This window comes from Nyctereutes procyonoides, unplaced genomic scaffold, assembly GCF_905146905.1.
Source record: "Nyctereutes procyonoides isolate TBG_1078 unplaced genomic scaffold, NYPRO_anot_genome, whole genome shotgun sequence".
In the NCBI taxonomy this organism is placed as follows: Eukaryota; Metazoa; Chordata; class Mammalia; order Carnivora; family Canidae; genus Nyctereutes; species Nyctereutes procyonoides.
Window position 1 is genome coordinate 35,366,600 of NW_026575135.1, and position 25,641 is coordinate 35,392,240.

At 37.6% G+C, this 25,641-nt stretch overlaps 1 protein-coding gene across 3 annotated transcripts in view; it reads left to right on the plus strand.

Moving 5' to 3' along the window:
• Positions 1-500: 500 nt before the first annotated feature.
• Positions 501-25,641, plus strand: part of HAUS6 (HAUS augmin like complex subunit 6) — a 47,668-nt gene continuing 22,527 nt past the window's right edge. Inside the window, exons 1-11 of one of the 3 annotated variants that reach the window (XM_055301842.1) lie at positions 501-902; positions 5,432-5,527; positions 7,655-7,733; positions 8,550-8,682; positions 11,628-11,775; positions 13,852-13,917; positions 14,190-14,238; positions 17,250-17,420; positions 19,513-19,706; positions 20,582-20,708; positions 21,180-21,282. In XM_055301842.1, coding sequence (XP_055157817.1) covers positions 775-902; positions 5,432-5,527; positions 7,655-7,733; positions 8,550-8,682; positions 11,628-11,775; positions 13,852-13,917; positions 14,190-14,238; positions 17,250-17,420; positions 19,513-19,706; positions 20,582-20,708; positions 21,180-21,282 — 1,294 coding nt within the window. In that variant the 5' untranslated portion in view covers positions 501-774. Of the gene's footprint in view, positions 903-5,431; positions 5,528-7,093; positions 7,293-7,654; positions 7,734-8,549; positions 8,683-11,627; positions 11,776-13,851; positions 13,918-14,189; positions 14,239-17,249; positions 17,421-19,512; positions 19,707-20,581; positions 20,709-21,179; positions 21,283-25,641 lie in introns of those variants that run through there. The other 2 variants (XM_055301843.1, XM_055301844.1) reach the window with 2 other exon arrangements.

A 25,641-nucleotide genomic window follows, 5' to 3' on the forward strand; every position in this document is an offset into this window, starting at 1 on the left:
CGGGGTGTGAAAGAGGAAACAGTCGTCAGTGGAGGGGGCCCAGGGGAAAGCTGCTTAGGGGAGAGTCAGGTTTCTTACAGCAAGAGGATGAAAGAACATTCAGCAGTTGAGGGCTCACAGCCGACCTGGAGCTTAGTGGTTAGATGTGGGCACATCTCACAGCTACTGAGACAGGTGAGGATGGAACCCAATGCTTTTTCTACTACACTGGACCACAGTCCTAAATCTACATATTTTTTTTAATCTGACGAAATAGACCTACAAGAGCAAAAAGAACCACAGACACAAAAGACCAGAAAGCGCGAAGCCGTGGGACTACCGCAAGGGGGTGCTGAAGTTACGCGCAAGCGCGAAAGAGCTCACCGGCAACGCAATGCACTATGGGTCTTGTAGTTTTTCGGCTGGACCTGACGGGAAGAGCTGGAGAACAGGGCGCATTGCATGGCGGGAAACATAGTCGGCCTTGGAAATCCGTCGCCTACCGGAAGCCAGGCAGGGCCAGCGCTCGCCGCTTTTCCGGAAGCGCGGGAGTCTTGGTTTTTGTTGGCTTGGCTTCGGCAAGTCCGCTGTGCCGTAATACCATTAAAGGCTCCATTTCCCCCGAGACTTTACGGTCATTCGAGGCGAAATGGCTCCGGGCGAGAGAGGAAGGTGCGGTGGCGACGGAGGGGCCGCCGCTACCTCAGGCTGCGCGTAGGGAGGGAGCATGGAGGCGCTCCGAGCCGTTGGGGCCTGCGCTGGTTTCCTTCGCAGTGATAACCGCCTGCGGCAAAGATGAGCTCGGCGTGGGTCACCTCGTTCGAGAAGGAGCATCTCTGGATGTATCTGCAGGCGCTCGGTTTCGAGCCAGGCCCGGCCACCGTTGCCTGTGGAAAGATTGTGTCGCACACGCACCTCGGAGTGTAAGGAGCCGGGGCTGACGGGGCGGGGGTGCCCCAGCCGGGGCGCGGACCTCGCAGGGTGGGGAATCAAGTGTCCGCCGTCACTGTGCGCCGGCACTGTTCCAAGCCCCGCGTCCCGAGCCTGCCAGCCTGCTGGTAGTTCGATCCCGCTTCAGTGGTGATGCCGGGGGTGGCCTGTGGGGTCGACGGAGGGGTGGCGAGTGGGCCGTGGAAGGATGTGCAACGGTATGTTCAACGGCTTTCGGACTCGAGGGAGTCTTGTCTTGTCTTTTTCTTTTTTCTCTTCTTTTTCTTTTTCTTCTTTTTCTTTCTTTTTCAGATCTTATTTAATTCGTGAGAGACACAGAAAGGCAGAGACAGAGGCCGAGGGAGACGCAGGCACCCCGCACCATGCGGGGCTCCTCCCCCCCCCCTCGCACCCCGAGCCTGGGATCACGACCTGAGGCGGAGGCTGACGCTCAACCGCCAGCCACCCAGGCGGCCCTTGAGGGAGCCTTTCAAGGGGGTGGCTCCCCGGATGATGATTTTTACCTTCTGAATTTGTAGACCGAGCCGTTCTGTAGTTCGCAAGAAACAGTAGAAAAGGGTACTAAAGTGGAAAGTAAATCTCCCTTCCCTATTTTTGTCACTGATATAATAGTTATGATTCTGAGTCTAAATATTTTGATTGTATTTCTGTGTCTAAACTTACAACTTTATTACTTTTTTTTAAATTTTTTTTTAGAATTTATTTATGATAGTCACACAGTGAGAGAGAGAGCGAGGCAGAGACACAGGCAGAGGGAGAAGCAGGCTCCATGCACCGGGAGCCCGACGTGGGATTCGATCCCGGGTCTCCAGGATCGCGCCCTGGGCCAAAGGCAGGCGCCAAACCGCTGCGCCACCCAGGGACCCCTATTTTTTTTAAAGATCTTATTCATTCGTTCATAAGAGATAGAGAGAGGCAGAGACACAGGCCGAGGGAGAAGCAGGCTCCACCTCGATCCAGGGTCTCCAGGACCACGCCCCCGGCTGAAGGCGGCGCTAAACTGCCGAGCCACCCAGGGATCCGCTAAACTCATCAGCTTTAGAGCATTATCTTTCCCAGTATAGGCCAAGAGAAATTTGAGATACATTAGCTATTTCCTGTTCTCAGTCTTTTGACTTTTCCGATTGTTATTTAAGTGTTCACTTTGAGTGGCAAGTGTTTTAATAATGTGCTTTATTTAAGACCTCTGTTTCTTGCTGTATGAGTCTCAAAGGATCTCTTGATTCCCCACCAAGTAATTTCACAATGAAGGTAGATGTTATTTATAAGGTAATTAATCAGCTCATCCACACTTCCCTGCCCTCCTCTGCCTTCTTGACTTTTTTCAGATGTATTATAGCTCTTTTATTGACAAGGTTAGAGCCATGAGTTTTGCTGGTTAACTATTTGTTTTGAAGTTACTATTATTTACGTATAGAAGTGCTTTGTCTAGAAGCCTGTCCCAAAAATTGACAACCAGAGGATAGCATTTATAAGATTATATTTATGTATTTATAAATACTCCAGTTATTTCACATGATTTGATGTCCCATAGTACAGTTTCATTTTCTCCGTTAGTGGCAGAGAAGCTTGAAGCTTCTCCAGGCTTCCACTGAGAATGGTTACTATTGCCACCGCATCCTTCTCTCCAGTATTTGTTTAGCAGCTTTAGTTTTCTCTACAGTTCCAGTCTGTTTTCTGCCTTTGAAAATTAGTTAAAAATCTGTTAAGTGCTGATCCAGTGAGAACAGGGCTCCCTCCCTCCCTCCCCATCACTGCCATAGAATATTTTACTCCCTGTCTTTTTTTTTTTTTTTTTTTTTACCTCCCTGTCTTTAGAGTCATTTTGGTCGCTTGTTAGGAGGGATCTATCATTTTGAAGCAGATGTCCTCTTTAAAATGCTTCAAGCAGGAACGTACCATCAAAGATACTTAAATTTCAAAAAAAATTTTGACTTATGTTTACATATGGCAAAGTTTATTCTTTTTTTGAGTGAAGTCCTATGGTTTTCTAATTTCTCTGAGCATGTAGTTCTGTAACCACTTATAAAGTTAAACATACACTTAACATATGTGATCCAGCAATTTCATTCCTATTTGCCCAGAAGATTTACACTTTGGAAAAACCATTCCGGTTGCATTGGAGAATGGATTAGAAGGGGAAACAGGGCGTTGCAATTAGGTAGGCCTAAACTAAGGTGGGAGTGGGATGGAAAGAAAAGGTGATTCATTCATTTGCTTATTCAACAGATACTATTTGAACCCAGTATTGGATCTGGGTAGGCAGTGGTGAACAGAATAGACAAAGTTTTCTCTTGCAGAATTTCAGTCTAGTGGATGAACAGACCTTCAACAAATATCTTATTTAGAATTATAATAAGTGTCAAAGTGAAGACAACAGGATACTATGTGAAAAAATAACAGGTTTGAGAGATAAGAAGGTAGGGACTTCATTTGTGTTTGTTGAGGAATAGAAACATTTCAAGGACAAGAGTTGTTTGACATATGGATAAGCATAGGAACCTTAATCTTAACTCTTTTTCCAACTTGAGAACATAGCTTTATGTTTATAGGGGTACTCACGTATGTTTGTCATGAATTTCAGGGCCTCACAGCTCCTTTTGTAATTGCCTAATTCCTAAGCCAATTTCTTTTTAGAGTCTGAAAATAAGGAATCACCCAATTGAAATATCCCTTCAGATTATTGTTGAAAATGTATTGAACGTGGAAATACCTCAGATCACTGTTCTAAGTATTAAAAATATTTTATATTAGCTTATAGAATGTCCTTAGATATAGTCTATTATGTTCTAGTGAGTGTTTTTTCCCTTCTTTTTGATAATGTCTTCAAATTCTTCTGAGACCTTTTGTTTATAGTTGCTGGTTTCTTTTGCTTTTAACTTTTTTTTTTTTTAAGGTTTTATTTATTTATTCATGACAGACACAGAGAGAGAGGCAGAGACGCAGGCAGAGGAAGAAGCAGGCTGCATGCAGGGAGCCTGACGGACTCGATCCTGGATCTCCAGGATCACACCCTGGGCTGAAGGGCTGAAGGTGGTGTTAAACCGCTGGGCCACTGGGGCTGCCTTTAACTTCTTTTGATAATCGAGTGGCAAACTATTCCCTTTTGCACCCATACAAATGCCTTTTTATACTATAGTAATGGAAGATTCTCATAATTTTTTATCTGATAACTTTGACAGGTTATTTCTTTTTCCTTCTTGAGTGTAAACTTTAACCTCTTTTGGGATATGTGTTCCATTTTTATTCACTTTTCACTTATCCAGAGAACTTAAATTGCTTTTTTTTTTTGCTTCTCATGCTACTCATACTTTACTGCCAGGACTTTGAAAAATGGTTGCTATATCTCTGTGCCAAATTTGACTTGTTTTACCTTGGGAGTTACCAAAGTGTAGTTTAAAATCTTGCAGGTGGGCCATGCGGTGGAACATGATATCTGTGGTGGATCCTTTCCATCAGCAGATTGTTGCTGTAGATGAAATTCAGAAAACTCTTCTCCTCATGGCTCTGGTAGTCCCAGAAGCCTGAATTTTCTGTGTCTTACCAGACACTAAGGTTTGGGATAGGGGTATGGGGAGTGGACATCCATCTTAGAACAGTGGCTGATGACTGGCCCCATGGTTCCTATACTGCTCTTATGTTAACTCTTGATTCCTCATAGCTGTGCTGTGGCATTCTTGTGCTGTGGCATTAGTTTGTTGTTGTTGCTGTTATTCTTAACATAATTGTATTTTTTTTTTTTTTTTACGCTTTGTCTTGATTAGTTAGGAAAATCAGGACAATCCAAAACTTTAGAACACCTGCTAGAATTATATAAGGGTGGTTCTGTGGTTAAAATGTAATAGTAAAGACCCTGGACTCTGGGGTCAGATGACATATTTCAAATCACTGCTCTTCTACTTCCTGATTGTATGATTTTGGATAGTTTTGGCAATTTAGCTAACCTCTCTAAATTTAAAAATTTCTCATCTGTATAATGAGAACAAATTACAATCTAATGTCATTAGAGTTAAATAATCCATGGTAAAGCAACTAGCACAGTATTTAATTTCATGATTGTTGAAAATTAGATGAGTTATTACCTGTAAAAGACTTAAAATAGTACCTGGGAAATGATAAACTATTAGTAGCTATTTTTATTGTTACTCAGTAAATGTTGGCTTATATCATCTTTAGCACATCATAGGCCATGGTTTTCTCTCAATCTAATTAGGCTTTCCTTTTCTTTTTGTGTCTTATTCTCATTGCAGTAAAAAAAAGTTCTACCAGTTTTCTATGTGATCAGTATTTTCAGAATCAGAAAATAAAAGCTTATTGCTTTTCTTATTTATAAAAATGTACATGAATGAGAAATTAGTTTGCCTTGACCTCTTGAAGAGAATGAAAAATACTAATTTGTGTTAAATTGTTACACAGCTTTTGATGATACTTAGTTTTATTAACCATATTCCTTTTTTGTTTTTTTTTTTCCCCCTACTTCTATTTCTTTTTAAACCACTAGGAACATGTTTGACAAATTGAACCGTGATGCCTTCCAAATCGTTTCTTATTTTTTGTTTCAAACACTGGACCAGTCACTCACCAAAGAGGTTTTCAAGTGAGTCAAGTTACTTTATTTTCTTTATTTTTTTTATTTTTTTTTAATATTTTTTTTAATTTTTTATTTATTTATGATAGTCACACACACACAGAGAGAGAGAGAGAGAGAGAGAGAGAGAGGCAGAGACACAGGCAGAGGGAGAAGCAGGCTCCATGCACTGGGAGCCCGACGTGGGATTCGATCCCGGGTCTCCAGGATCGCGCCCTGGGCCAAAGGCAGGCGCCGAACCGCTGCGCCACCCAGGGATCCCTGTTTTCTTTCTTTTTTAAATTTATTTCCTTTTTGTAAGTGGTCAGTCTCAAATTTAAAAAGGGAATATACTCTGATGTAAGCCAGAATCTCAACTTTGGCCTTTGACTATTGTTTTGAATGGTTGTCACAAAAAATCAGGTTTGAGTCTTAAAAATTTAGTGCTTAACTTTTATAAATCTGAGTGATTTTTCTTTGGTACTTACCTTAAAATCACTGATTATGTCATAGATAAGATGGATTTTGTTTATAAAATTAGTTCCTAACATTCTTTATAGTCACAGTTGTTAGGCAAAACAGTTAATTGGTACCAATCTGTCTATACAGTTTTGCCTTACCTTTTTAAAAAATTTTTTTGCTCATTACTCCCTGCCTTACTCCTTTTCATATAGGCAATATCACTTGTTTTGTCTATTTTTAATTTTTAGGTCTCTAAATCCTTATTAGTTTGGTCGGTGATATATAAAAGTGTCCTGCTATAGGTGAAAATCATTCCTATTTAGTTTAATGGTAGATACTGTGGAATACTGAATAGTTTAAGGAGGAGATAAGAATATGAATAGCACTAAACCTTGGTTCCAAGTTATTTTCCACATCACTTGGGTTTCTACCACCAGAAAAAGTGTTAAAATTTGTTTTAATATTTATATTGTGCTATTATCCTTTTAAATAGAAAAACTGGAGGGTCTGTTCGAGGATTCTCTTCCCCCTCCTTCCCCTCCCACTACTTGTGTGCACCATGTACACACTGTCTCCAAAAGTAAATAAATAAATCTTAAAAAAAAAAAAAGAAAAGCAACAAGTAAATCCATTGTTTAGGCATTGTTATTTTTGATAATTTTTTTTAAAGATTTTATTTATTTGAGACAGAGAGAATGAGCAGTGGGGAGGGGCAGAGAGAGAAAAGCAGACTCCTTGCTGAGCAGGAAGCCCTATGCAGGGTCCCAACAAGATCTAAAAATACTAAAAAGAAAAGTTTTGGGGTGCTTGAGTGGCTCAGTCTGTAAGCGCCTGCTTTCCACTAGGCTATGCTCCCAAGGTCCTGGGTTTGAGCCCCATTTTGGGCTGCCTGCTCAGCAGAGTCTGCTTCTTCCTTTGCCCCTGATGCCATTTGTGCTCTCTCTCTCTCTCAAATAAACTCTTAAAATTATTTTATGTCTTGTTTATCCACAAAACAGTAGCACATATTGACTGTGTTATGGATTATCTCTAGGAGTCCAAAGCTTTCATGTCATTCCTTCTGTGCTCTTCCTGAGCAGTTATTTATGTTTCTCTCTCTCTCTCTTTCTTTCTCTCTCTCTTTATTTCTTCCAGGCTTAACATACTAATTTATTTATACCATTTTTTTTGGCATTGGTCCAGTGAATCCATTGAGAGTGTTGTCTTCTTTAGCTGATTTGTAGTAATTTTACTGGTGATTAATTACTTCATTTAACATATGTATTCACTGATGTTTTGTGGTAAACTGAACTCAGCCTTTAATTTATAAAGAAAAAGATCCAATTTCTCACAGGTTGGTATCCTTCTTTAGTTGAAATCTACAAATGTTAGCCTTGGTTCATTTAGCATTAATGTTTCTAGTATAGGACATAAGTTTCGTGTTTTAAAATTTTTATTTTATTTTTTATTTTTTTAAAGATTTTATTTATTTATTCATAGAGATACACACACAGAGAGAGAGGCAGAGACACAGGCAGAGGGAGAAGCAGGCTCCATGCAGAGAGCCTGACGTGGGACTCGATCCAGGGTCTCCAGGATCACGCCCTGGGCTGCAGGCGGTGCTAAATCACTGCGCCACTGGGGCTGCCCTCGTGTTTTAAAATTTTGCTGAGTTTTTAAATTCATGATTCTAATGCTTCTATATATGTTTCTAAGGCTTTGTTGGCCTCCATTTGACCAAAAAAGTGACACTGAATTCCGGAAACATTGCTGTGATTGGTTAAAAAAGATTTCTGTAAGTATTCTCTTTCTGGAAGATACAAACTTTAAGAAGTTAAAAAACTACATTAAATTTTTTTTGGCTTTATTGAAGTATAATTTTACCTTAATATTTTGGAGGTGAAATCTTTTTAGTGCTTTTATCCTAACAGTATAATAGCAAGGAAATATTTGTTAGAATAATACTTTTTAATGGTTTTTGGTAAGGATTCTGCATATATCTAGGAAACCAGCTTTGCTGCCTAGATGCATTGGAAATAGGTTACTGAGTTCCTGGGAGGTTATATCATGGTTTTCATTTAAAGAAACCTCTTTTTTTTCTTATGAAAACATTTTTGACGATAGTTTACTTTAGCTTGTGTACCCAAATAGTATCAATAATTGTGGCTTTATATTATAATTATTTTTTCTGGCCAAGTCCACCAAGAGTTTACAGAGATTCAAATATTCAACTTCTGGTTCAAATGGAATAATCCTGATCATTCCTGCTATGCTACATAATAGGAATTGTGTCATTATTATTATTATTGTTATTATTATTATTAGATCCATTATATGGGAGAGAGAAAGCGCATACGCGCTTGCATCTGTGATGTGGGGCATGGGAGGGAGGGGCAGAGGAGAAGGAGAGACATATGCTAAGCAGACTCCTAAGCAGACTGCCTGCTGAGCGCTGAGCCAGAAGCCAGGCTGGATCTCAATACCCAGAGCCAAAATCAAGAGTCAGATGCTTAACTAAATACACCAGTCAGATGCCCTAGAATTACAGTTATTATTAATAAGATTATTGTTGATAAGGTCTTCAAATCATCTTATTTCTTTTTTTCCTTAGGCTGAATGTGGAAGTAGTTTTCCTCAAGTTGTTGGATCATTGTTTCTTTCTCCTGGTGGTCCTAAGTTTATTCATCTGATGTATCATTTTGCAAGATTTGTTGCAATAAAATATATAAAAACCCATTCTAAAAGTAAGTTTAATTTTTAGTAGGAATTTTTTTGTTTTGAGTTTTAAATTTTCATTGTTTTTTTTTATAATTTATAACTCAAAGAGATTTTAATAAAGCAAGGTAAGATAAAAACATTAACTTACCTTACAAGGCATATAGTTAATATTCTACTGGAACTGTAGTTTGAAAGCCTCTAATAAACATAAGTAGCTATTAAGATAATTTTATTACATTCTAATACAGGGGTTGGGAAACATTTTCTATGTAAGGCCAGATAGTGAATATCTTAAGCTTTGTGGACTACATAAGATCTCTTTCACATACACGTCTCTATGTTTTTTTTTTTTTTTAAATACAACCCTTTCAAACCCTGGAAAGGATACCTAGCTTGCTGACCTCACAAAACTAGCCAGAGGGCTAAATTAAATTAGACTTGGAGGTTATATGCCTCTACTATATTGTATTAAATGTATTGTGTTAAATGTTGTGTCATGCAAGGTTTACTTTGGCTACTGTCAGTTGGGATTTTTTTGTTAGAAATGGCTGTTTTAAAGGGATTTGATCTGTTTCTTAATTCATAGAAACAATATTTGATTTTAAAGCTAAGACGTAAAAAAATGTTATTTGTAGTTTATTAAATATCCTGTTTTGTTCAATTGGTTTATGCTCATAAAACATGGGCAGCAAATACAGAAAGTCGATGCAGGAAGATCCCCATCCATCTTCCAGTTTCTAGAAACAACCATTGCTGACATTTTGCTTTATTTTCTTTTAGATTTTTTTTTTTAATTTTTATTTATTTATGATAGTCACAGAGAGAGGGAGAGAGGCAGAGACACAGGCAGAGGGAGAAGCAGGCTCCATGCACCGGGAGCCCTATGTGGGATTCGATCCTGGGTCTCCAGGATCACGCCCTGGGCTAAAGGCAGGCGCCAAACCGCTGCGCCACCCAGGGATCCCCTCTTTTAGATTTTTTTTTACACGTAACTATATCCATACTTTTTTAAGTAGGTAATTTTCATGATTCAAAAATCAAAAAGTGAAAAAAATCTTTCACTTCTATTCTCTACTGAGTTTCCTTTTGTAGAAGTAACCAATGTAATCAAGAATACAGGCAAATATATATATATATATATTTTTTTTTTCTTTTTTTTAAACCCTAAATGGTGACATACATCGAGTTTCAGATCTTGTGTTTTTCGCACTGGTGTATATTGGAGATCATCTCATATTAGTTCATAGAGCTTTTTTATTTTCTCTCTTTAGAACTGCCTATTTGAATTTTTTAACCAGTTTTCTGTTGACAGACATTTGGCTTTCCCCCCACCTTTTTTTTTTTTTTTTTTTGGCTACAAATACAATGCTACAGTGACAAGCTTTATACATGTATGATTTTGTATGTTCAAGTATACATATGTGTGTGTGTGTGTGTGTGTCTATAACTGCTTGGTCAAAGGAATTGTGCAGTTGTAATTTACTAATTATTTTCAGATTATTTCCCATAGAGATTGAACAATTTATACCTCTGTCATCAGTGTATGGAGAGTTTTGTTTTTCCACAGGCTCAACAACATTGCATGTCAGATATTTTTATCTTTTCAGTCTGATAGGTTAAAACAGAATCTCAGGGTAGTTTTAATTTGTATTCCTCTTAATTAGTTAGATTGAAAATTGTTTTATATATTAAAGAGCAGTTTGTATTCTTTTGTACTCTATAATTAACTTTTTCTGTTAAGTTATTGCTCTTTCATTTGTAGCCCTTATTTATTAGTATACTTTCTCTGTGATGTGATATGTAAACCTTTTTTTCCAGTTTATATTCTGTGCATGGTGTTTAAAAACTTATACATGTGCTCTAGCTGTATAAGTATTTGCATATTTAAAATTTAGTGCAACATAAGCATTGTTACCAGTTTTTCTTTTTGTGGATGGTCTACTTTAACTATGTGTAGCCTAAAATTTATTATATGAAATCTATATGTTTGGATTTAACAGTTTATTGTGCATAAGACTTCTAAGCATGGGTTGTCGTATTTCTTTTTTTTTTTTTTTAATTTTTATTTATTTATGATAGTCACAGAGAGAGGGAGAGAGAGAGAGGCAGAGACACAGGCAGAGGGAGAAGCAGGCTCCATGCACCGGGAGCCCGATGTAGGATTCGATCCTGGGTCTCCAGGATCGCGCTCTGGGCCAAAGGCAGGCGCCAAACCGCTGCGTCACCCAGGGATCCCCTCGTATTTCTTGTTTAAAGAATTCCAGTCAACACATTCAGTCTCTAGATGACTTGACTTCTGCATTCAGCAGAACTTATCCCCTGTTAAATATTTAGAATTTGTGGTTTCTTTGGGGGTATCACTAGAACCTGGATTAGTAATGTTAAGTGTAGTGGGGTGGTGGTCCCTGTTTTCCAGAATATCCATTTTTATTGTGTTGAGCCATCTTAAAGTAGGACTTATTACAGCTAAAAAATGTGGACTCTGAAATGTTGGATGGATTATTCTCAGGGTCTACTTTGATCATTAGTAACACAGCTAAGAATTATTTGGGAAATGGAGACTGGTTTTAATTTGGTTGTCCTATTGGTCTTACTAGGTAGAACAATAAACTGATGGGAGCAAAAGGGGTGTTGTGATCTCACCTCATCTCTTTTAATTGGTTTTCTTCTTTTGTTTGTGTTACTATGTATAACAATTTGTTCATGGATGTATCAAGCTGTGATAAGAATTATTTGGGGCATATGGACTCTCAAAAGTTTTTTAGTATGTAAAACAACTCAACTTTAGATACCCTTTTTTAGTTACCTACTTAAAAAAAGGTTTCTTTTGTTAAAATTAGTTGTATGTGTTTATGTGACATACCGGTTTTTAAGGAGTTGTTAATCTCTTAAAATTAATAGATTTCAACATTTTTGATATTTATTAGTTGTAAATCTAAGTTTTCTATGATCTTATTTGTGTTGCATGTAGATTCTTCTATATGTTTTACGGAGACATTTAATGTAAAGCCACAAGATATGCACAAATGCATTGCCAGATGCCATGTAGCACGTAATCGATTTTTACACGTTTTGCAAAGAGAAGACAGTGTTATTCAAAAGTATCAGGAAAATGCACAGTAAGTAATACATTAATAGAAAATGAAAATTTTACGGGTGCCTGAGTGATGCAGTCAGTTAGACTCTTGGTTTTGGCTTAGGTCATGATTTCTCAGTCCTTGAGATCAAGCCTACATTGTGGGGCTCTGCACTGGGTGTGGAGCCTGCTTGAGATTCTCTCTCCCTCCCTTTCTGCCCCTCCCTCACATATGTATATGTTCTTTCCCTACACCCCCCAAAAAAGAAAACAAAAATTCCTTTCTTTTTGAATAAATGTCATCAATGTGCCTTCATTGGCAGTAATCCATGCTTACCTAAAAACTCCTTAGTGTTCACTTTCCATTTTAAAGCCAGATAACTTCTGAATAAGATATTTTAAAACTATGCATACTAAATGAAATTTCAGAACAAAGGAAAATATTACTTTGATTTAAAAGTTCAGTAATGGGCAGCCCCGGTTGCACAGCGGTTAGCGCCGCCTGCAGCCCCGGGGCATAATCCTGGAGACTCGGGATCGAGTCCCACGTCAGGCTTTCTGTGTGGTGCCTGCTTCTCCCTCTGCCTGTGTCTCTGCCTCTCTCTCTCTCTCTCTCTCTGTCTCCTGTGTCTATGAATAAATAAAATAAAATCTTTAAAATAAATAAATTAATTAATTAAAAAAAAAAGTTCAGTACTGGGGCAGCCCTGGTGACTCAGCGGTTTAGCGCCGCCTTTGGCCCAGGGTGTGATCCTGGAGACCCGGGATCGGATCGAGTCCCACATCGGGCTCCCTGCGTGGAGCAGCTTGCTTCTCCCTCTGCCTGTGTCTCTGCCTCTCTCTTTCTCGCTCTGTCTCTCATGAATAAATAAATAAAATCTTAAAAAAAAAAAAGTTCAGTACTGGGATGCCTGGGTAGCTCAGCAGTTGGGCATCTGCCTTCAGCTCAGGGTGTGATCCTGGAGTTTCAGGATTGAGTCCCTCATCGGGCTCCCTGCATGGTGCCTGCTTCTCCTTCTGCCTGTGTCTCTGCCTCTCATGAGTAAATAAAAATCTTAAATAAAAAAATAAAAATTCAGTATTTTAGAGATTTTTCTTTGATATGGATTTACATTTTTAAGCTGTAATTATAGTGCTCATTCTGTTTTGTATCCTTTTTTCCTCATTTCATTCTGTAAGTTTTTCCATATTGCCATAGTATGTTGCTTTTATTTATTTAAAAATTTTTTTTATTTTTTATTTTTTTGAAAATTATTTTTATTTTTAAAATTTTAACATTTTCAAAGTATATTGCTTCTGAAATCTACTTGATAGTCTTTGAGTATCCATTAAATAGATACTGTGAAGTGGATATTCCATAGTCTTTTTTTTTTTTTTTTTAATTTTTTTTGTTTTATTTATTTATGATAGGCACACAGTGAGAGAGAGAGAGAGGCAGAGACACAGGCAGAGGGAGAAGCAGGCTCCATACACCGGGAGCCCGACGTGGGATTCGATCCCGGGTCTCCAGGATCGCGCCCTGGGCCAAAGGCAGGCGCTAAACCGCTGCGCCACCCAGGGATCCCTCCATAGTCTTTTTAACCACTTCATATTACGTTATATTTAGGTTTATCTTGTCAGCAAATTTTTATTTGGTTACTTCTATGTGCCAGATATTGTTTAGGCACTGGTCCTACAGCATTAAATAAGATAGGCAAGGTTCCTACTCTCAAGAAATAGCGTATTTTTTTTTTTTTTATCTGTTGTGAAAGTTAGAATATCCTTTGAAATCACCTTGAAAATACAACATTGCCTAAGTGTCCTAGGTAACATTTAAATTTATCCCTTAAGTATTTGTGACAAGGATGAGAGCAGAGTAGTCTTACTTCCAACATTTTTATTTGAAGACAGTGTATATGAGCCAAGAAGTCCTGGTCCATCCTAATAGCAATCTATATGTTAGATCACTCCTGTAACTCTTAAAGGAAGTCTAGAGCCCATTACCTGGCTGCTGGGTCTATTTGGAAGAGTAGTTTTCCGTGGCCTTGAGTAAAGATAAGAAATGGGGGAAAGCATCAAAGTGGTCCTTATCAGTTAATTGTAATGGAATCATAGTTGTCATTTATATGTTTTCTTACAGATTGTCAGTTAAACAAGTAAGAAATTTGAGATCAGAATGTATGGAACATCAAAACCAAATAAAGAAGTAAGTGACTTTTAAATTAGAGCTGAAAGTTGCCTTAGTTCAACTCCTGCATTTTACCAGTAAGGAAATTGAGAGTCCCATAAGATTAGAACATAATTCTGATTCCTAGTCCAATTCTTCCAATACATTTATTGCTGAGGTAGAATTTTATTTTTGTTTTTAATTAGGATAGTTTTTAATTGGTGGGTTTATAGATCAGTTAGCTCTTTTGGTGGTAAATTATCAGACAATTTAAAAAAAATAACTAATTAAATCATTTAATTTTTGACTAGAGTGGAATCCTCTGATGACGAAAGTAATATACAAGAGAAAATCCAGAAGGTAACTTTTTAAGGAACAAATTTAATATTTCTTACTTTTGTGATGTGCAGTTGGCTTATTTGGACTTTTATTCTCTCTTTTTGTCATTTCTTTTTGTAATTTTTTTTTTAACTCAGTAAGTAATATATAAGGGTGCCTCTAAAAAGCATGAATATAATGGAAAAAATTTAAAATTTATTAAGACTAAAAAATACAAAAGCAGGTTTAAATTAATGATAGAAAGTTCAGTTTGTAACTAATAGTATTTATGTAAATAAAGTATGTTAACTGAAGGGAGATGGTAAGCATGGAAGAAAAATGAGAAGTCAGCATTGAGGCTGGCTTGGCAGTTAGGAAGAATCTGGCAGACATAATCTGAGGTTTTCAGAGGTTGGATTTGATGTGAGATTGGAGTGTTTTCTTAGGCCTTTGTGTTTAATTTTTATTTATTTATGATAGTCACACAGAATGAGAGAGAGAGGCAGAGACATAGGCAGAGGGAGAAGCAGGCTCCATGCACTGGGAGCCTGACGTGGGATTCGATCCTGGGTCTCCAGGATCGTGCCCTGGGCCAAAGGCAGGCGCTAAACCGCTGCGCCACCCAGGGATCCCTAGGCCTTTGTGTTTAGATGAAATCTTTCTCAAGCTCTTTGTTCTGATTTTATGATCACTGAGCTGCTTTGCATGTTAACTTGGCGTCCCCAGCAGTTTGTCACTGGAAAAAGTCAGTGCTCTCCTCGGAATAATTATTCATCCATCAGTGAATTTTTATTAATCACCTGCCATGTACTAGGCTTTTTTCTTGATAGTAGAGCTACAGCAGTGAAGGAAAGAGGCAAAGTCATTTCCTTCATGGATCTTCCAACTTTGTGAATATGAATGGATATTCCTATTATTGAACACAGTATCGTTGATTGTAATTTTAATAGGTTGATGTGAAACCTGTTAAAAGTTTTCACATTGATCCCTCCTGAGTTTGGTTAAGGTTCACTTTCCCTGAGCCCTTTCTTTACCTTTGGTCAGTTTTTTAGCCATTGACAAGATTAAAGTAAAAATCTGAGAACCTAAAAAAAAGAAAAAGAAAAAGAAAAAAAATATCTGAGAACGAGATCCTGGATCTTTGTTCACCAAGGAAATGCCATCCTGTGAAATTTCTAGATTGCCAATGAGTCCTCTTTGGGGACAACTTTACCTTGTACCATGGGAAGACATAAGCACAAACATGGGTATAATTATTGTATTTCCCTGCCTGCCTCCCACTTTTATAAATTCTTTCAAGGCATAATATATGTACAAAAAGTGATAAAGTCACAAGTGTGTAGCCTGACAAAATTTCACAAAGTGAGTATACCCATGTAACCAGCATACAGTATAAGGAACAGAACATTACCCCAGAAGCTTCAAGTCCTCTTTCATTTAAAACCATTTTCCCCCAAGAGTAAATACTCACTTCTTACATTAAAGATTAGTTTGCCTCTTCTTGAACTTTATATACAGGGGAGTATATAGAATACATTCCTTTGTGTTTGTCTTTGATGACTCATGCTGTTTTATACATGCTGTTGTGTGTAGGTTGTAGTGTGTTCATTCACAATGTTTTTTTTTTTTTAAAGATTTTATTTATTCATGATAGTCACACAGAGAGAGAGAGAGAGAGAGAGAGAGAGAGAGAGAGAGAGGCGCAGAGACACAGGCAGAGGCAGAAGCAGCTCCATGCACCGGGAGCCCGACGTGGGACTCGATCCCGGGTCTCCAGAATCGTGCCCTGGGCCAAAGGCAGGCGCTAAACTGCTGCGCCACCCAGGGATCCCCCCATTCACAATGTTATGTAGTGTTTTGTTTTATGAATATAGCACAACATACTTTTTTTTTACACCCAGTAGACCTTTGGGTTAATTGCAGTTTTTGACTATTAAAATAGAAATGCTATGAACATTCTTTAAAATTTTTCTTTATTATCTTAATTGAAATATAGTTGGCACATAATGTTATGTAAGTTTCAGGTATACAGCGTAGTGATTGGACAATTCTCTTGTTTATGCAATGCTCACCACAAGTGTACCTACCACCTATAAACATTCTTACATCTGCATTTTACCGAACATAGATGGATTAGTATATGCCTAAGATTCTTTGCTTTTAAAGAAGCATGGTTTTTCATATTTTAATCTTTTGAAAGAAACTTAAATGGCTCTTAAAATTGATGTGGTTTTTTTTTTTTTTCCCTTCCTGAAAATCTTTTATTGTTACTCCCTGAAAAGTTTGTTTTCTTTGTTTTTAAAGATTTTATTTATTTATTTGAGAGAGCATGAGCAGAGTAGAGGAGCAGAGGGAGAGGGAGAAGCAGACTCTTCTCTAAGCAGGGAGCCCAGTGTGGGGCTTGATCCCAGGACCCTGGGACCATGAACTGAACCGAAGACAGACACTTAACTGAGCTACCCTGGTGCCCCATTTTCCTGAAAAGTTTCATTTCGATTCATGGCATGTTCTGAAATGCTAACAATAGATTTTTTTTTTAATTCATTTTTATAAGATTTGAGCTGGCTGGGAGCATCAGGGAACAGCAACAGCTCAGGGAGGGATGGTATTATCTGCTGGTCCTAGCTTCCCCACATCAGGGAGTAGGTAGTTTCATGGCAACAGTTGCAACTCCTCTTAGCTCCTAATGGATGCTCATGGCTCAAGCAGGGGAGGGGGTGGACACAGGAAATGCTAATTGCATCTTGGGAGAATGAAGTTTCTTGGATTTGTTTTGAAAATCATGGTGGGCTAAATTAAATTCTCCTGAGAAATTCTTTTTATTTTTTTTAACCTCCTGAGAAATTTTTTAGTTTTATTTATTTTAGTTTTTGAAATTCTTTAGTTTTAAAACCCCTTTGGAAGTAATATTAGTGCTTTTAGGGAGTTAATTTTCTTACCAGAAATCATTACAAGAATACTTCATTTGTTCCTGACAGTGAGGATATATTTGTGTTTTACATTTCTTTGATATACATACAAATTACATATAGACTTTGTCTCTGTTTTCAAAGGTCCGGTCTTTGTGGGCTTCAGTGACTGAAACACTAATATATTTGGAAAAAGAAAAAGAAGTTGTTAATGCAGTCCTTAGTCTTGTTAACCAATATACTTTAGATGGAACTAATGTTGCTATCAACATTCCAAGATTCTTACTTGACAAAATTGAGAAACAGAGGTGTCAGGTAAGCATCTGATATTAAGTAAACTGTTGAAAGAACTCTCTTCGTGAATTATTATATATTATAATAATAATAATACATGCCTATTTAATATACAGCTAATGTGTATGTGATATATAAATAACGTATATTCTTTTTCTTACAATGTCTTCAGAATTTATTTTTGTGAATAAATCTAGTAAAACATTCTTTTGTTAACCATGTATATATTCACATACGTTAGCTTTTATTAATTGTTCATTCCTTTTGTGTGCTGCATACATCATGCAGTGTAGAGAAATGGAGGAGGTTACTTAGTAGGAAGATAATATGGTACTAGTTCTTTATAAATTCTGAAGGAGAGCAGCAGTGATCTAGTTGGCTGAATGTCTTTTTAAAATGTCTGTATCCTATGGTTTCTCTTTCATTTTAATGCTGTTAAGTATTTTAGTCTTTTCTTTCCTTAGCTTTTGTGACCTCAGTGTCTTTACTCTAGTTTTTTAGAGCTATTGTCAGTTTTTTATACTGGCTCCTTTCTCTCGAATTTTTAAAAAGATTTTATTTATTTATTTGACGAAGAGAGAGAGAGAGAGCACACAAGCAGGGGAGCAGCAGGCAGAGAGAGGGAGAAGCCTGCTCCCTAGAAGCAGGCTCCTTGCTGAGTAGAGAGCCTGATGTGGAGTTCAATTCCAGGGTCCTGGGATCATGACCTGAGCTGAAGGCAGACAATTGACCCACTGAGCCATCCAGGCACATCGTTTTTCTCTAAATTTCAAATGAAAGTATTTTCCATGGTTCCTTTAATGACTACTTTTCTTTCCCACATTACAGTCATCTTTATTTACTTACTCAATTCTATATTTTCATCAGTAATCCTATACATAGGATTGGTATTTCCAGTCTCTCTCCTTCAACCCAGTCTCCATCAAATTATTTCCAATTGCTTATATGGCATTTTCTTCTGGATAGCTTACTTTTTTTTTTTTTTTTTTTTTTTTTTTGTGAACTCCTAATCTATGAAGTATCTCCTATATGCCAGGCATTAATTACAATATAGGGAATACAAAGGTAAAATAGTGTTGTGACACTGAAGAGCTTTCACTGTAATAGGTAAACCTACCACGCACTTCAAATTCCTAGTACAGAAATATCAAGAGTCTGCAAATTCAGATTCCTACAGAGGCTAGGTAGGTTATATTTGTTAATTGTGTGTAACAAAAGGGGTAACGTAGGTAGTGATGAGGTCTTTAGAGAAATAGTAATTTTTATATGAAATCTAAGATTTTTAGTTGATTGGCAACTAATTCTTTTTTTTTTTTTTTTTTAAGATTTTATTTATTCATAGAGACAGAGAGAGGGGCAGAGACACAGGCAGAGGGAGAAGCAGGCTCCATACAGGAAGCCTGATGTGGGACTCGATCCCGGGTCTCCAGGATTACACCCCAGGCTGCAGGCGGCGCTAAACCCCTGTGCCACCGGGGCTGCCCAATTGGCAACTAATTCAAATGATTTTAAAGTACTTGAATTGTGCAGGTCAAATAAACGTGTCTAAGTTTGGATTCCTCAGTTTGCAACTTCTTTAAAACATGAATTCAGGATCTTTCACTAAACCTGCTCTTTCTCCTCAGTCTTTATTTTGCTTCTCATTTATTTGCTTTCCTTTTATTCTAGTTTACAATTTTTTTGCATAACATAAAAATATAGCACAGCCTGATAATTCTTTCACAGTAGTTTTCTTTGGACCAAAATTATTTACTTGGTTTCATTTTTGGGTAGACTTTTGGCTTTTTATTTTATTTTATTTATTTTTATTTTTTTAAGATTTTAATTATTTATTTATGAGAGACACACAGAGAGAGAGAGGCAGAGACACAGGCAGAGGGAGAAGCAGGCTCCATGCATGGAGCCTGATATGGGACTTGATCCTGGGTCTCCAGGATCAGGCCCTGGACTGAAGGCGTTGCCAAACCGCTGAGCCACCCGGGCTGCCCAACTTTTGGCTTTTTTCACTCTTCTTTAAGGTAACTTTTTATATAATAGTAAAAAAAAAAAAAACACACCTATTTATATAATAGTTTATCTTAAGAACCACTTTTTTTCCCCTCTGAATTCTTAGTTGCACATAGGAAGTGTTTATGAGGCTGGAGAACTGAACCTCTTAACAGTTATTCGGTTATTAAATGAAGCCTTAAAAGTAGTGAAATATGAACGTTGTCAGGCTGACCCAGCAAAACTGAAAATAGACCTTCATTTCCTTGAAAAAGAGACCAAACTTCAGAGAGAAAGATTATCAGATCTGAAGCATATAAGGTACTGTAAAAAGATCTTTTGTTACATTATCGGGGGAGGAGTAGGGTGGTTTTGATAATTTCTCAGCACAGCTCATATATTTGATAACTCTTTAGCTTTAGCAAACAAATGTGAACATTTCATTAGAACTCAAAAACTATGTCATTGACTCCCAGAGAGACACATGAAGAAACTACAATTAATGTAGTTTTCTTTTTTGACTAGAATAAATTATTTACCATGAGTGATAATTCTTTGGGAAATAATTTTAACTTTTCTCAAGCTTTTCTTTTGTGGAGTCTACTTAATAAAACTAAGCCTTATTTGTTATTTATTTAGTTTTTAAAATATTTTATTTATTTCAGAGAGAGAGATAGAGAGCGTGCACACAGCATGAGCAAAGGGAGGGGCAGAGGGAGCAGCAGACGCTCCACTGAGCAGGGAGCCTGATGTGGGGCTTGATCCCAGGATCCCAGGATCCCTGGGATCATGACCTTAGCCAAAGGCAGATGTCTAACTGACTGAGCCAACCAGGCACCCCAACCTTATTTGTTATTCGAATGGAGTAACTGGAAGCTATGGGCTGCCTTTAGGAGTGGACAGAGTAGGAGTAGAATTTGGACTCTAGTTTAGAACTAGGAAAAAGTAATAGTTTAAAGATAAATGGAATAATAGATGCATGACTGCATTCTGGTCCTAAAAGGAAAAAAAGTACTTTAGGTTCTGAATGTTCATTCACTGTGAGAGTTTATTCGGTGTATATGTGCTATATTGGTTGAACTTCCAGTTACATTTTCTTCCTTTTCTCTACAAACTGTTGTATTCTTAAGTTTTACTCAGTACTCATTTTATATATTCATATTTTGAGTGAAGTTCTTTTTTTTATGCTATCATAGGTGTAAAATAAAAGAAGATCTCACCAATATAAAACATTCTGTTGTTGAAAAACAAGGAGAATGGTTTAAAAAGTGGAAAGAATTTCTTAGTCTGTCTCCTTTCAGTCTAATTAAAGGTTGCACTCCAGTAAGTAATGTTGACTTGCCCTTTGGAGAGTAGTTTAATATAAGGCAGTCTTTTGATTTATCATGTTATGAATGATCTAGGAATGCTATGCATGTGTAAGTTGTCATCTTTGCATCTGAGTCTAAAGTTTAAATGTTTTGGTTTCTGTAAGTTTTCTAAATACATATAGAGTATTCATCAGGCTGCTTTGTGATTTATAGTTAATATTTTTAGATTCAGAGGATTGTATTAAAAAATGAGAAATTTCTTTTGCTGTTAGGTAGTATGTTTGAGACACAGTTGGAGGACAGAGTAGTCCCCTTGTTCTAGTATTGTAATCCTTGGTTTAAAATAGTTATAGGATAATTTATATGCTTGGTAATTCTATCTTCATGGGGTGGGGAATCATCCATTCATAGATTAACTTAGTAGTGTTATTGTGGTAAAGAAGTAAATGTGTATATTTCAAAATGATAAATTCTGTGTTTTAAGGCTGTGGATCTTTTACCACCAATGTCTCCTCTTTCATTTGATCCCGCCTCAGAAGAAGTGTATGCAAGGAGTATTCTTTTGCAGTATCCTGCTTCACTTCCAGGTTGGTTATTTATTTTTCTCTCTCTTTTTTTTTTTAAGATTTTATTTATTTATTCATGAGAGACACAGAGGCAGAGACACAGACAAGAGGGTGAAGCAGGCTCCTCGCAGGGAGCCCAATGTGGGACTCGATCCCAGGACTCCAGGATCATGCCCTGGGCCGAAGGCAGACGCTCAACTGCTGAGCCACCCAGGCTGCCCTATTTTTCTCTCTTAAACTTTCTCTCATCAGTATTTCTCCCTATGATAGCAGTTTCTTTACATTTTTTGTTTTTTTTCCCCCAGTTATTTTTTATTGTGATGAAATTGCACATAGCATTTTAGTCATCGAAGTGTATACAACTCAGTAGCATTTGGTAAATTCACAAAATTGTGCAACCGTCACTGCTTTTTAGCTCCAGAATATTTTTATTATCTCAAAAGGAATCCTAGGGTGGCTCAGTTGATTAAGCATTTGACTTTTATTTTTGGCTTAGGTTATGATATCCGGGTCCTGCATCTGTGTCCAGCCTTGGACTCCATACTCAGCACAGAATTAGTTTGTTCTCCTCCTTCCCCTTTTGCCCCCTCCCCCACACTCTCTTGCTGGATATTTCATATAAATGGAGTCTAATGAGACTTTTTTTTTTTTTTTTAATATGAGGGTTTTTGTGTCTGGTTTCTTTCACTTGCAGAATTTTTCACTTTGCATAATATTTCAAGGTTCATCCAAGTTGTAGTATGTACTTCATTACTTTTTATGATTACATTTTCTTGTATGCCTAAACCATATTTTGTTTATCCATTCATCCACTGAGGGACATTTGGGTTGTTTCCACCATTTCACTATTAAGAGTAATGCTGCTATAAACATTTGTTTACAAGTTTTTGTACAGAAGTCCACAACTGTTTAACATGAAAGTGCAGTACAATAATTACCTGAATACCACCTGTTTTAACATTAACATCTACTACATTGCTTTATATGTGTATGCATGTATTTTTGCTAAACCAAGTTAGTACTAGACATAGTAACATGTCATTCTTTCAGCATGCATTCCCATAAAAATACTTTTCCTATATAACTACCATAGTAATGCCACATCTAAAAAATTAATACTATAATATCTCATTCAGTTTCCTTAACTACTATGCCACTATCACACCTGAAAAATTCATTTCTCTACGGTATCTGATAACCCATCTAGTGTTCAGTTTCCTTAGTTGCAGTATTCGTGTATAAGAAATTGTTACTAATTTCAGTAAATGTTAGATAAGAGGAGGAATAAATGCGTTACAAAAACCTATGAATTATGTAGTGAGACTGGAGCAGGTGATGTAGGCCACAGTGGAGTTCATGGCTGCCAACAGTCATGGCAGTCATTAGCACAGGACTTAGGAAGAAAAGGGTGAACACAACGGGAATGAATGATTGATTTGGGAGTCAGTTGTACATGGGGAAGACAATAGTTAGGAAAGGTCATAGATTAGAGAGCAAGGCTCATTATAGGCACTAGCAAAAGAGTAGACACAGAAAAGACTGCATGGTTTGATGAATGACAGAGAGCTGAAGCTTTCAGATAGAGCATTATTTAGGATGATAGAATGACTCTTAGGGCTCTTGGCATATTTGATTGGCATATGTTTTCACTTCAACTTGGAAAGGGTCGTTGGCATCTAGAAAGACTTAGTTTAGGCCCTGTGAAACCTTGAAATCTGTCTGCATGTCCGTTCGGTGATTTCTATCTGCCTTGAGAATGAGGACATATTTGTAAGTAGGAAGTAGGAAGTTCACATTTTAGAAGTGTTTGATAGGTTCTTTGAGGTAATGCTCTCCTTCATATGTTGTAGAATTTGTACTCTTTGAGATTCCTTTTTTTTTTCCCCTAAAGAGGTAGAGAGCCTTGATGCTAGCAGGGGAATGTTAACATTATTTTATGCTTTTTTGTAGTAAAACAACTTTTTTTCCTCCCTACACTTTATATATTACATCTTACTTGAAGAAATTTTCTTTTAAATTGTTTTCTTTTTTTTTCTCTTACATTTTATCTGTTTATTTGTGAGACACACACACACACACACACACAGGCACAGACACAGACACAGGCAGAGGGAGAAGCAGGCTCCATACAGGGAGCCTGATGTGGAACTTGATCTCAGGTCGTCAGGATCATGTCCTGGGCTGAAGGTGGCGCTAAACTGCTGAGCCATCCAGACTGCCCTCTTTTAAATTGTTTTTTAAAAAATATTTCAGCATATTGAAAAGTACAGGGAATAGTAATATAAATAACCTCTTCATCAAAGCTTTGCAATAATTTAGATTATTAAAAAATATTTCAGCATATTGAAAAGTACAGGGAATAGTAATATAAATAACCTCTTCATCAAAGCTTTGCAATAATTTAGATTTTTAAAAAATATTTTATTTATTAAAGAAAGAGGGAGCATGTGCAGAGTAAGGGGCAGAGGGAGAGACTCAAGCTGACTCTGGGCTGAATGTGGAAACTGTCATGGGGCTCAATCTTAGGACCCTGAGATCCTGACCTGAGCCGAAGTCAGATGCTTAATTGACTGAGCCTATCCAGGTGTCCCACAATATTTAGATATATATTTTTTAAGAATATATGTCATTAATCCTTGGGGATCTACCTTTCCTTGACTCCATTCTTTCTGCAATTGCAAATGTAACCACTATTCTGAATCTTGTTTCAGCTAGTATATGTTTATAAAAATAATTCTAGGGACGCTTGGGTGGCTCAGAGGTTGAGTGTCTGCCTTCGGCTCAGGTTGTGGTCCCGGGATCCAGGATCAAGTCCCACATCAGGCTCCCTGCGAGGAGTCTGCTTCTTTCTCTCTCTCAGGCTGTGTCTCTCATGAATAAATAAATAAATCTTTAAAAAAAAATTCTAGTACATGTGTATGGATCTAACTGTGTATAAGACTGTTCTGGCATACGAATAAATTTCTCTTCTTATACTTCAAAATGTCCTGTATAAATGTTTATATTTTGAACTAGGATCTAAGGAGGGTTCATTCATTGCATTTGGTTGTTTTGTCTTCTTACTTTTATTCTAGAATAATGCATCTGTCCCCCTTTCTGTTACTTTATTTTTTAAAGATTTTATTTATTTATTCATGAGAGGCACAGAGAAAGAGGCAGAGACACAGGCAGAGGGAGAAGCAGGCTCCCCATAGGGAGACCGACATGGGACTTGATCCCTGGACTTAGCGTGCCCCAAGCGGAAGGCAGATGCTCAACCGCTGAGCCACCCAGGTGTTCCTCCTTTTTAAATGACATTGTTAGAAATTGTTTTTAACAGTCATTGTGTGTTTAGATTTACCAACACATTTACAGATTTTATTTTTTTTAATTTTAATTTTTATTTATTTATGATAGTCACACACACAGAGAGAGAGAGAGAGAGAGAGAGAGAGAGAGAGAGAGAGGCAGAGACACAGGCAGAGGTAGAAGCAGGCTCCATGCACCGGGAGCCTGATGTGGGATTCGATCCCGGGTTTCCAGGATCGCGCCCTGGGCCAAAGGCAGGCGCCAAACCGCTGGGCCACCCAGGGATCCCCCATTTACAGATTTTCTTGTCAAGATTACTACTTTTATTCTCCTTTTCAGAAGTATATTCTTTAATTCTTTTTGTCATGGACACTGGATAGTAAAATCTCTTAGTTTTTCTGTGAAAATGTCTTTAGTTTCACTAGTTTGTGAATGATAGTTTGAATATAGGATTCTAGATCAATGCTCAGTTTTCTTCTGGCTTTGATGATGTAATCTCATTGTTTTCTGCCTTCTATTTCTGAAACCTCTGTTGTCAGCCTAATGGTCATTCCTTTGAAGGTAATTTTTAGTCTCTGGTTGCTTTTAAGACTTGTATTTATTTAGTTTTGTATTATGCAGGTTCATTTAGATGTGTCTAAATGTGGGTTTATTTTTATTTAACTTTTGGGCTTGTGTGTGCTTATTTAATGTGAAGGCTCACATTTTCTGTTTTGGAAACTTACTAATATCTCTTCTAACACTGTCTCAGTGATCCCCCCCCCTTTTTTTTTTAAAGGATTTTGTTTATTTGAGAGAGTTCTCGAGTAGGGAGAGCAGCAAAGGGAGAGGGAGAAGCAGACACCCCGCTGAGCAGGAAGCCCAATGTGGGGCTTGATCCCAGGGTTCTGGGATCATGACCTGAGCTAAAAGCAGACTCCTGGCTGACTGTACCACCCAGGTGTGCAGGTCTCAGTCATTCTTCTGATGCTTTCCTTTTAGAGCTCCTGTTGTTGGGACTTGTAATTCTGTCCTCTATATCTCTTAAACTTTTCATTTGTATTTATAATGTTTTTGTAGCTCTAGGCTTATGGTTCACTGGTTACCTCTTTA